The sequence below is a fragment of the Lepidochelys kempii genome, chromosome 3 (genome assembly GCF_965140265.1).
Source record: "Lepidochelys kempii isolate rLepKem1 chromosome 3, rLepKem1.hap2, whole genome shotgun sequence".
Lineage (NCBI taxonomy): Eukaryota > Metazoa > Chordata > Testudines > Cheloniidae > Lepidochelys > Lepidochelys kempii.
The window spans coordinates 197,109,781-197,122,678 of NC_133258.1; the positions used below are offsets into that span (position 1 = coordinate 197,109,781).

General features: G+C 38.0%; 1 protein-coding gene across 2 annotated transcripts in view; it reads right to left on the reverse strand.

Annotated features, from left to right (window-relative positions):
- Positions 1–12,898, reverse strand: part of MACROD2 (mono-ADP ribosylhydrolase 2) — a 1,311,577-nt gene that overhangs the window by 49,255 nt on the left and 1,249,424 nt on the right. For both annotated transcript variants that reach the window (XM_073339563.1, XM_073339564.1), the window contains 3 exons: positions 8,640–8,717; positions 7,836–7,910; positions 7,096–7,191 (listed from right to left, as the gene is read on the reverse strand). In XM_073339563.1, coding sequence (XP_073195664.1) covers positions 7,096–7,191; positions 7,836–7,910; positions 8,640–8,717 — 249 coding nt within the window. The remainder of the gene's footprint in view (positions 1–7,095; positions 7,192–7,835; positions 7,911–8,639; positions 8,718–12,898) is intronic.

The window sequence follows — 12,898 nt, forward strand, 5'->3', positions numbered from 1 at the left end:
GGGGGGGGGGGGGGGGGGGGCTGACTGTCTGGCTACAAAGCCACATTGCAAAAATTTTCAGAATTAACAATATCTTTTAAGTGGAGAAAAAAATGGCTAATTCATTTTGACAGCATTTCTGTTTTGCTTGCTGGCAATAAAATGAAGAAAACAATCAAACGCTACAAACTTTAAACGCCATCATTGTAAAAAGTATTTGCTTGTCTTCTTTCTTTTTTGTTCCCTACTATCAAAGCAGATGTCATAAAACGACTGTGGCAAAATGTTTAAGCTGCAAGATTCCCTAATGGTTTCTATTTTTATTAGCACATTGAAAGATGGAATCCTCCCAGTGAAAGAAATGAAAAATAATTAAAATTTAAAACAGAGCTTGCACCACCTGTTCTTTACAGATACTCATTCTAGCCTGATATAGGGAGAACAATGAAAAGAAACAGAACTTCTTTCAGTTATTGAGAATATCATCACATTATTTTCTCCTAGAGGGTTGTAACTGATTAGCTATGACTTTGGAATCTTGTAGTTGTTAGTAGTCTATTCCACTGTGATGACAGAGTACTTCACGGTCATTGATTCATATATTGATACTACTATATTTTTTGTGATACAGAGCAGCTACCGTCTTTGTAAAGCCTCACATACCACTATCTGTGTTTAGGTTCTTCAGCAAAGCCATAGACTACGTAGCAGAATTACTGGGGGACAAGGGGAGCTACTGCTGACTTTCCTTTTTTAGCTCCTACAGAGTTCAGAATAGAGCCCTGTAACCTGCAGAACTAACAGACTTTGTAAAGCAACTCATGAATACATCACCCTCAGCCATTCAAGGATTCTATACAAACCTACTAGAATGCCAAACCTATGGGAAACATTTCTCCTAATCTCATAAAAATAGAGTTACCGTACAGTCTTTGTCAGCAATGACAATAAAGGGGAAAATGAAACAACTCTACTTTTCGACCCCAGCTATGGTTCTTCCAACAGAGATGAGAGATATTCACTGAAGGTAAAGATTGCACTGCTATTGACCATAGTGGACCTATTCATTGGATATTGAAATTCCACTTTGAAAGTTCTTTAACTGGCTCATATCACAAACACAAAATTCACTTTAAACTTTTTTAAAAAGTTGTCTAGAAAAATAACAGCACAGAAAATGATTCATGTTGTAAACTTGCCAGTATTCTCAGGGGGTACACTCTGCATGGATTTCTACTGAGACCTTTGTTTTCATCACACCCCAGCTACTTCCAGCATGTCTGCTCTTCTGATAGTCCACTTCTTCATATGGCTTGGAATCAGACTGTTGCAAAATATGCGGTACAAGATTAAATCCACAATTCACCTGTTTTTGACTTCACAGAATTTCTCCCCGCATGCAAAATGTTCAAAGCTGGGGATAATTCTTTTGTGTATTTTCTGGGTAGCGGCAGAATTCTGTGCTGCATTTCAAATTTAGGGCTAGATTGTGTTTATACAATCAGACCTGTTTAAGAGCCAATGTGTAGCTGTGCTGCCCTGGGAACACTCTACCCTCAGCCACAATTCCTTAGCCGCTTCCTCCTTGTTCCTGAGGGTATTATCTATTACTGCTTTGTATCCGCAGAAGATTGTCAGATCCACATCATCTTGGATTACAAAGGATTAAAAACATATGAGGTCTTTAAACCCTCATGCATCAGGACATAAGTGATGGGGCTTAGGAATAAACTTCTCCCATGGAAAGGCTAAGGCATTTCATTTTAGGGCTTCTTGCACTTCATCTGAAGTAGCTGGCATGGGCCGCTGTCAAAGAATAGACAGACCAAAGGCCTGATTCAGTACAGCAATCCCTTTGTTCCTAGTGTAACCCACACCTGCTTGGTATGGCACTCTGTTCCCTTCTAGTGGCACCTAGCTAGAGATTGATGAGTCTGCTACAACCTTAGCTAAGAGAGATGTGGCTTTTAGCTCATGAAGTTGAGACTCATATATTAAGCTTCAAAAGTCCCAGGTTTGATCCTGCCCACTGATGACTGGGGTCTGTTGACGTTACACTAGGACAACTCAATAAACACATATGGAGTTTCTAATTTAAGATATTTTAGATACATGAAATTCCAAAATAGATTAGATTTTTCCAAAAAAACAAAGAACTTCTCATTTTTAAAATCTCACCTCTCCACACGTCTTGTCCATTTCAGCTCTTTAGAGAAGGTGTTGAAGATGAGAAGAAATTGGGTTTACAAAAAAGAGCTAGTTACAACTACTGTGGCTCCATACTAAAGATGTCAGTTTTGTTTCAAATCTTTCTGAGATTTATTTTGTTTCTTTATCATAGCAAACAATGACATAGCAAAGAATTTATGACTTCTGTCAATATCTTCAAATGTATGTGAAAATCCTTGAAGCAAGTATATATTAGAAAAATTGAGACATCTTCCTCACCAGATTTCAAGGATATATAATTTTCTCAAAGTTTATACTGCAAAGGCACCTATTCATTTCTAAAGAATTTATGGGTGAAAGACCTGGAACTCAGCTGTTCAAATGAAGAATGGATCAAATGATGGATAAGCAGTTACTTGCCTACTCACTGGTAGATATATTGGCAGCTCTGGATCAAAATTATAGGTAGGACACTGTAATATGTCTTAGCCTCTATATGGATTCATTACAGCACTTTAAAAAGTGCCCTTCAGTGGTGGGTTGTGTCTAACTATTCAGTGCAGTTCTGCTTCTGCTCTTTTGCAGACCCCTACAAGAAAGTAAACATTTGTACTATCTAGTGTAGGCAGTGAGCAGCTACCCAAATTGGATCCTTCATTTATAAGAATTATTCCATTAAATTAGCAGCTGTGCGTTGTGCATACAAGAGAGTGGAAGGCACAGTTATTTTACTCTGAATTTACTTTCTCACTTTTCTGAGTGGGGCAGTATTCCAGGTGTCACAGTAATAGGACCTCTACTGAGGATATTCACCTCAAATTGAGGAGGTGATGTTGGGAAAATGGCACTGGTTTCCAGACTAGAATGAAGAGACAGAAATCTCCTACAGAACTGCTCTGACAAAAGAGATTACAAACATGTTTTTGAGCTATCCAAAACTCCGATAATTGTAGGATAATATCATGGGGTGGCAATAAGAAAACAGACAATATTCTATCCAACATACAGAAAAGGGGCAAATAATGGATACTTCTGTTCACATAATACTGTCCTCCAAGGGGTAGAGCAGGCTCTAAGGTTGACAGATGAGAGAAATCATCAGATCCAATATCTTTATATAAGGAGAGACTAAGTATGTAAGTGGGGAGAGTAGGCTCAGAGCTAGGAAACAGCTATATATACACCCAAGTAATATGACTTTCATTTTCATTTGTTATAAATTATTAGCCCTGTTAAAAATAACACCAAAAAAACTGAGCTGATTCAAAATGCCACTAAAGCCTGCATGTCCATCCATTACAAAAGGATGGCAAGATTTCCAAGCGTATATATAAGAATTGCCAAATTGAAGATTAAAAGCATTCGTATGGCATTTCCCGTATGTCCTATTTGGTCAGTGATCATAAAAGGATTTGAGATTGTTCCCTAATCTTCTGAGAAATGCAGGTTTTCATTATTGTTTTGTAGACTAGTATTGAGTGGATTCTAATACCTGAAGAAAGTTACTCTAGAATGCATCTTGCTTTGTCTCTCTTTTTCTTTCTTTGCTTCCAAGTAATATATTAACTTTTAGTTAAAGTATGAAAAAAGATACCTCTATAATATTAACCCTGATTTTTATCAGTGTTTCAGAAAAAAAATATTTTTATAGAACTCACACCAAGTGTTTTTCATTGTAAAATACATTGAGAGAAACCAAGCTTGCACTACAAAATATAAATGGCCTAGGTTTAACAGGAAAAATATTAACCTCAACCAAAAAAATCTATCTTAATATATGGGATGGAAATGAAAGATCTCATTTTTATATAGTATCAGAAATGTACCCAAAGAAAAAATGTGTGTGTTTGGATGCATCACCGCATAAGCCTGGGTTAACCCCATGGGCACAAGGAAGTGCAGGCTGCTGGCTCAATACATCCCAGGGAAAGGCAAATGGCATTTCAACCTGCCCTCCCCTTAGCATTCTGGCACAGGATGGCAGCACTAGGTTCTACCAAGGGTTCCATAACAGACCTGTCAGCAGAGACTGCTGAAGGCACGCACTGATTCAATGCTGCTTCACCCAGCCGTCCTGTACATGCCCTCTCTCTGGCCTTATTTATACTGCGTGGGTAAGTCGACCTAAGTTCTGCAACACCAACTGGAGTTGATGTAGCTTAGGTCGATTTACTGAGCTGGGTTGATGGGAGACACTCTCCTGTCGACTTACCTTATGCTTCTCGTTCTGGTGGAGTACTGGAGTCGATGGGAGAGCAATCTGCGGTCGATTTAGCAGGTCTTCAATAGACCTGCTAAATCAACCCCCGGTGCATCGATGGCTGCAGCATGGATCCCCGGTAAGTGTAGACAGGTGTAGACACGCCCTCTGACTAGTAGCCACCATGTTTCAGGTTGTGGTGGCTATCAGTGGAGGAGAGGTTGAATATGCAGACACCCTTCCACCAGGGTCTGCATTGGCAAGGGGGATCTGACCCCTGTTATCCATTTAGCTGGTCCCATACCTCCACTGATGGATGTGGAATGGTCACAGACAACTCCCATGAATCCAATCACTCCTCTTATGATGACATGGTACATATCCGTCCAAGATGAGCCTAATATCTCAGCCTAGTCCTAAAACGGAACTGATGTCGAGCAGACAAGGATGGCATTCTGCACTGCTTTACATTGGAATACACATGAAGTTTTACCACAGATCAAAAGCACACTTTTCATATCAAAACAAAGTAGTATGACTGGATTTTATTTCATTGGAATAACACTCCAGTATTATCTTCTTTTTCAGCGTTGCTAGTCAAAAATATGTTATTTTGTTCTACTTCCAATGTCCTGCAGGTGCTGCTGAAAACATTTAACTGAATTAGTTTGAGGCAGCTCTTTGCTTCGATGAGACACTGTTATATATAAAATCTCTTATTTATGCCAGGCGAACTCTTGCCATTAGAAGTCTCTCTGGGACATACTCATTGTACTATTTTATCTGCATCAACTGCTGTTCAATTCCCCACCCCACTTTCCTTTCAAGATCCATCTTACAAGCTGACTAACTTTGAAACCTAATGTTGCGGCATCTGTGCACATCAAACCTGAAAGCAGCTTACAACATGTGTTGTGAAAATTATCTACACATTTTTATACACATTAGTATGAAATAAAACAAGGGGAAAGCCTTATTTTCCTTCCCTTGTCTGGATTTTTAAAAAGCATTGATTTATTTCCCCAGCCTGAGGTAGTTTAAAGGAGGATGCATTTCAAAACAAACTATAAGAAACATTTATAGGTTTATCCAAGTGCAGTTTATCCATGTGTAGAATCAACACAGTACTTCCTCCTGTTATGGGTCCAATCCAAAATCCACTGAAGTCAATGGGTGTCTTTCCATGAACATCAATGAACTTTGGATATGTAAGTACCATTAATACACCTAAACCACAATGATCTGAAATGTTCAGAAAGACCCTTTAACTTAGTTGATCCCAGAAGCTTTTAAATAAGGGACAGGAAAAGTGCCAAGAACACCTCTTTTCTGACATTACCTCCTTTAATGCAGCATATTTTCATACTAGGTAGAACAGATGGTGAAATCTAATCTATCCACTGAGAGCTAAATGACAGTCACTCGCTGTAGGGGACAGTAAAGTATTAAAGAGAAGGAAATGTACAAATATGAAAGTACACTTTGTGCAAAAGTTGCTTTTGATGAGGCATAAAATAAAATGTAAATAATTTCTATGAGAAGGAAACTAACATAATGGTTCTGGTATTTGCAATTAGAATGAGTCCATTTTATAAAACCTGGATTTGCATTGAAGGAGAGGAGTACTATTTACTTGGATTTGAAGTATTATATTGATTACATTATCACTGTCAGTAATAAAACACAACACAGATACCGTTAGCAATACTTGTTGTAAAGAGGTGTGTGATTAGTATCAAGTTGGATTTGCATTAAAAAAAGAGAGAGAGAGAAGATGCTGTTAAGCAAAGAGGAGTGTAACCTGGGTTTGCAATGAAGAAAAGTGTCAATACTACTAACGTGAGTTTGCAACTAAGTCAGTATCAACGTGGTTGGCAAAAGGAGTTCATCATTAGGAAAATCTAGTTAGTATTGACCTGGATTTCCAGAAAAGATCATGTTTGGGTTTTAATATGAAGCTGTAATTGACCTATATGTTCTACCAAGGAAGGTCATATAATTGCATTTGCTTTACAATTAGAGAATTATTTCAATAATATATTGCTTTTTTTATGTGAGCATGACTTTTATAAATGATTGGCTGGATGTAGGACTCCCACAAGAATTCCTAAAACTCTGAAAATTGAACTTCTGTGTTTCTTAACAATAGAATAAATAGTGATTTAAATACTGTACTCTCGGACAAGATTACTGCTTCAGCAGGACTCTATGTGTGTGTGTTCCAAATATTGGTTTCTTTACTAGAATTACTAGCTTCAGTTCATTAATTGTTAAATCTCTATTTATAACCTCATAAATCATTTAAATATCCAGTTATTGCAACTACACTCAGTATTGTACTTCCACTGACTTTAAGAGAAAGGATACTTAAATATAGATAAATTGCTTCTTTAATCAGCAGTTTTTGAAGGTAAATGTAAAAAACCTACAATAAACAGCTTGTGTGTTTATTTCAAAGCTATTTTGAAACTTGAGTATATCACTTTCCTGCCCCTTATGTTTTCTTGTGTGGCTTCCAACCAAATACATAACAACATTTTAACGCCACCTGGAAAAAAAGACTTAAAATATCATCTTCATTTGCTATGTCTTTCATTTAAGAAAATTGTTGCCGTAGTTAAATTTGTTGTAGTAAAACAAAAAATAGCTGTGCTTACCAACACAAACACAGCTTTCAAGAGAACTTGGATTTCATGCAACAGCCTACTTGAACTCTCTGCCTACCTCTAATGTATAGAAAGTCTTACCTGTCTCTTCTTCTTTGCTTTCTTCTTTGTTTTCATCTACTATAGGAGTCATTGGCTTCTCGACCTTGATTGCATCCTCTTTATTTGACAAGGGCTCTGAATAGGATGTGATGGGAAACAGAAGTGAGACAGTTTGTTGTTCAGAACTCATGTTGAATAAAATGATGAATATATGATCCTTGAAAACATCAGCATAGAACCAGATTGTAGAATCCTTTTCACACTGCTGAATATTCATGTAAGCAGTGCCAGTGAGGCTGAGGGACAGTTCCAGTGAACATGGGTTCAATCCTGCAAGGGGCACTCTGGCCCCACTCCAGTAAAGCACACGCTTCACTTTAAGCTTAACTAGTCCTGCTGAAGTCACATGCTTATAGGTAGGCATGTGCTTAAATATTTTGCTGGACTAGTACCAGAGAGTTCATCACCTGGCATGATAGGGACCTAAGTGCTCATTGTCATGAGTAGGGGTTGCACAATCTAGCCCTTAACTTTTTACTTTTACAATGGATGCCATTAAAAAGTCAGCATTTACCACTGAGAGTTACTGGAGATACCATCGTTATTTCCTATTTGGAGCCAAATTTGGATCTGGCATAAGGAAGGGCAATTCAATGAATGTGGCCTTCTAGGTATAGAGACATAACTGTGGTACCTCAAATGCCATAGCACAGCTTCTGTTGATAATTAGTCATGAGTCACTGTTATCTTACTCATTGTTTATACAGCATTTCTCATACCTTCTGTTTCCATGCAGGAGCTCTGGGAATCTGTCTGAGTTTTCATTTCATCAATTGTGGAAACATCCTGTTGTCCTGTTAACATCAAAGATTGGAAATAACATCAATGGGATACTTATGTGCATACAGAAGAGAGAACACTAAAACTGGGTACAAAACCAATATACAGCATATTTCTCTGAAGCCAGTTTGCTTGCTTGCTTTCTAATTAGAAATTATAACATTGGGGTCACTTTATAAAAGTTAAAAACAAATAGCTCTAAAATGTATGAAAGTCCTCCCCAGTATTAGTATTTAGTATGAAGTAGTAGTCAAAACAGACCACACTTAATGGAAACTCTGGACTATAGTGTTCTATTTTTTGCGAGCATACTGATTTTGATGCATCAGCCATGATGAATTGTCTATCATTGGGAGCTCTGAAGCCTTCTCTGATAAAGATTTTTGGCTGTCACCAGAGAATGGATTAGCAGCTGCTTCAAACCACCTGTACTTGACACTCAAGTTACATAAAGCAATGAAACCAATATAGCAGGCTTCTGGTAACAAAAATATAATGCTCTGGGGCGACCCAGAATCAACATGGCTAAAATAAGATATCTGGAAGTCTGTTCCTTTTCCAGTAACACTAGAGATGACAGTATCAAGACTGATTGGCATATAACATCTACTAGTTCTATAGTAGACATTTTTCTGAGGCAACAAAGGTCACAGGTGAAAAAGTTGAAGGCTATAACTGAAACAATTTAGGTTCCCAACTGATTCACTATTTGCATCTTAAAGAATTTCAACAGGTAACCTTACCTTCATCTTGATCTTCTTCACACATTGCATGATGTGCTGGGTCATTCTCTTGTGTGGCTTCGGACTCTTTTGAGGAATCTGATAAAAACAACAAACAAAATAATCTTGTAGTTGTTTTCTGGTGGCAACATCTGAAAACTACTTAGGACACCTGAATCCAGCACTTGAAAATACTAGATTCATATTTGGTATTAAATTACTCTGATGGCATTTCTTTTTGTTTAAACATAATATTAAATATAATTAAAAAAAGCATAGCACAGGTATAAATTGCTCAAATTAATTTCAGGAACTGTACAGTTATTGTTATGTTGTCTTCATTACTGACTTCTAACAAGGAGCTAAGTGTAAAGAAAATATAAGAAAATCAGCATGGAATCACAAAATTAATTTCTAACAAGCGAAATAATACAAAGATATGGCCAACAACAGGAAAAATAACCCATCTACTTGATTAATTATATTATCCATTTCTTGGAAATAGCAGTAGTGTAACACTGACAGACCCTGGTCTTCAGCAGGCAGGGACCTCTGGAGTTTCGTACGAGAGCCTCCACTGCATGAGCTAAAAACCATCTGCCTATTAGCTAAGGCTGAAGAGCAGACTCATTAATCTCTCTCTCTAAGTGGTCTCGGTGCCACTAGATGGGACAGAACACCACATCCAGGAGGTGTGTGGGTTACAGTAGCACTTTTCATATAAGCACTTTAAAAACATTAACCCCTATTATATCTTAGGTGAAATACTAGCCCTATTAAAGTCAATGGCAAAAGTCCTGTTGACATCAGTTGTCCCAGACTTCACTCCTGATGATGATGATGTTAGTACACTTGCTTAGTACATGCAGAAACTGAGACCCAGCTAAGTGAATTGTCCAAGATCGTACATTGAGCCAGTGTCATAAGAACAACTAGACCAGGAGTCTGAACTCCCATTCTTCTGCACTAGCTGCAGATCTCATTAACATACAAATAGAGCATAATGTTAATAAGATATGAAGGAAAATGTTTGGCAATACAGCCCACACCATTACTGTTTCATTTATAGTGGTGAAAATAACATTATACAACTATATGATAATATATTGTTCAACTGGGCCTATAAAGTCTATGTTTTTATATTCAACCCATCACCGAGACATTTGGGGATCATTTTCTGCACAGCTTTGCCTTTGACCCTTGCTAGCACAGGCCACAGAGTCAAAGGTGAATGGAAATTTTCCAAATTTTAGGGATAAATACTGCTCTTGAGATGATAATAATGCCAGTGATAACAATAAGAGGGGATGTGGGCATATGTATCAAGAGGAAAACATACCCCAACGTTGTGCCAGTCAGTAAAACTGTCCCATGCTGACAGATTCCTATAAGGAAACTTAACAAGCAGAGTTATGAGACAATTTGTTTATATATTAGAGCGCCACTTCCACACATTTCCTTCTTCTAAAATAGCACAGAGTGCCACCATAGGACGCTGTTCCTTAAGCCTGCCGAGAACAATTTTTGATGGATAAGTGAGGAAATCAGGCAGTTAACATCTGATCTAAATTTAATAATCTGCAGAGCAGGTATGCACTGAAAGTGTGTGGTGTTAATTAACTGCAAATAATTCCCCAAGGCAAATATTTAATTACCTGCACAGCTTCTCATTTCATTCATAGAATGACAGTACGTTTGGAAGTAGAATGGAACATGTATAGATTTTTCAAATTATCTTGCTGGTGTAAAATCTGTCCACACTAGCCCTTGCTGAACTTTTTGTTGCTGTTTTAGTTTGGACTGAAACTGCTACATAATGATATCTGCTAGACTGCAGTTTGCGGTCTCCTTTCATAGTCGGACTGCACATTTTGCTATGATTTAAAAGGGATTATTCAGTTAAACCTGAATCAAGAGCTACAGTAAATTAGAGTTTCATCAAATGGTAACCTTAATCAAAATATGAGTGCTTCACAATTAAAGCATCTCTCCAGTAATTGGGGGTGACAATACAAATCTACATGGAAATTGTCAAAGTTTACACCAAAGTGTAATCGCACTGTGTTAAACACTGGCCCCGCTAAAGTAAATGACAAAAACGTCAAGAGCACCAGGCTTTTCTCCACTGTCACTGTGTTTGTTTATGATCATGACATGTAGAGTTATCGTCTAAATTGCCACATTCTTTTTGGTTGTGCTTTAATTCAGTGTTCATAAAATGTGTTGTACTGAAAGTGCTAGGGAAGGAAGCCCTCTGCTTACCTACAGGCCCAGTGCAGTGAATATGAAAGTGGCAATGCAAGCTTCCCCACTGCTACATCAAACTACCACACAAAGCTGCCTCTACCCTTACAAGGGACCACATCTAGGTGTGAGAAAACAGCCTTGCTGACCTATTCAATTGTACATCTATGCTGAGAACATCAACAAGAGAGCCAGTTAATGCCAGCTGTTGTGATGGGGACACCTAGTGGGAGACCACCAAATTTATTTCACATCGGCCTTCAAACAGTCCAAAATGGGTGTTGGGTTCAAACTAGTGACAGAGGTGAAGGACGCTATATGCCATTTACAATCCTCTGAGCAATCCAGTCCCATACCTAGTGCATTCTTCTTCATACTGCTACACCTGTGACTTCAATCTTGGTTTGACTGGCCCATCTTGCTCCAAGTATGAGGAATGATTCCAATTTCATGTAAAATCAATTCAAGGTATCCAAAGCAACAATTACAAACATTGGTCAATAACAACAAATGGAGTTTTGGAGCCAAATTTATACCTAATGTAAGTGGGTGCTGCTCTGTTGTTTTCAGTGGCGTATCAAATCAGTTTACATCAGACCAATATTTGGCCTACTGTCTAGGGGTGAAAATATAGAGCAAACTAATACCACTAGACTGTAAGTCATGCTGAACTTTAGCTTAAGTGCCACAGCTAGAGACCCCTATATTGTTTGGCACAGTTTTCAGATTTTAATATAACATAATTGGCTGTGCATGACTGACTGATGTGAAATTGCTATTATTATATCATTTAATATTTTCATTAAACAGTTTTTCATTTCTGAGTTGTACAAAGCAATATAATAATATAGGATTCTAAATTATTCTAGATAATCTGCAGTGAAGATTTTGTATTACTTTTCTTTTCTTTTTTTGCAAAGAAAGTAACATGGACAAGAGTTATTGCCTAATTGTGAGAGTCAGTCAATGCTATTTCAGCAGGAGAGATCAGGCTTTACATTGGTATGCAGATTTTGACTTTCAAAATCGTTAAGGTCAAGACCATATCAAAGATTTTTTCCCCCTGAATGCAAATATTACATCAAATATTCAAGTTACAGGGGCCAAAGATAGATTTACTTTTAGGATTAACACCAATAAAATATAGGAAAGAAGTAAACCCAGATTTATAAAGGAAATCCAGCTTATTGAAAATACATGACAAGAGTAAAAATAGAAGATGTAAAGCACAGGGCATGAAAAGCTGTTCCTAAAATGGATATGAGGACAGATCTTCAGCTCCATTTCAATGGGGCAAAGCAGCAGGAAACTCCGAGTAAGGGAATCCGTAGGCTGAATTCAGATTCTGTAGTGATTCTACACTGTGCTCTGGTGATCCCTGGATGTTAAACAAACCCTTTACGGCCATGTGTAGTTGGGCATAAATTAGAGCAACCCTGAAGTTGCTCTAATTATGCCAGGAACTGGGACTACCCTGGCTAGCTCCATAATTGTGGAGCCAGGAAGGTGGCATAAAGGCATTGTTGTTCCCCCAGCTACTTAGCTGCACTGAGCATATTTCAGCTGCCAGCTCATGATATCCATTTAAACAGTAAAGTGCCCTCGATTCTAATTACACTCATTGGTCACCATTTACCCACCGTTACCACATAGTGGTGTCTGAGACACTACAGGTTTGTTCCTTAACACAGAACTGAAAAAAACTGTACTGTACTATTTGAATTGTGGGAGAGGGCTGACTTTCTAATGATGACCTCTGTTGGTGGCCAGACACATGCAAATGCAAGTGGACAAATGACAGGCCACTTTCATTTACCTGAATACTAAGCTCATGGATATTGATGATATATATTGTGAGAATGGGGGGATCACAGTGTCCCAGTTCTTTTGAGATATTATTTTATACAATATATGGAGCTCTCCTTACACCACAACCTCTTTCCTGACACTGTTCTTTCCTCCACACTTCCTTCCTGCTGGTATTGTCCTCCCAACCTTCTTTAACCCTTGTACTAAGGCTGCCCGGCAAATAACTG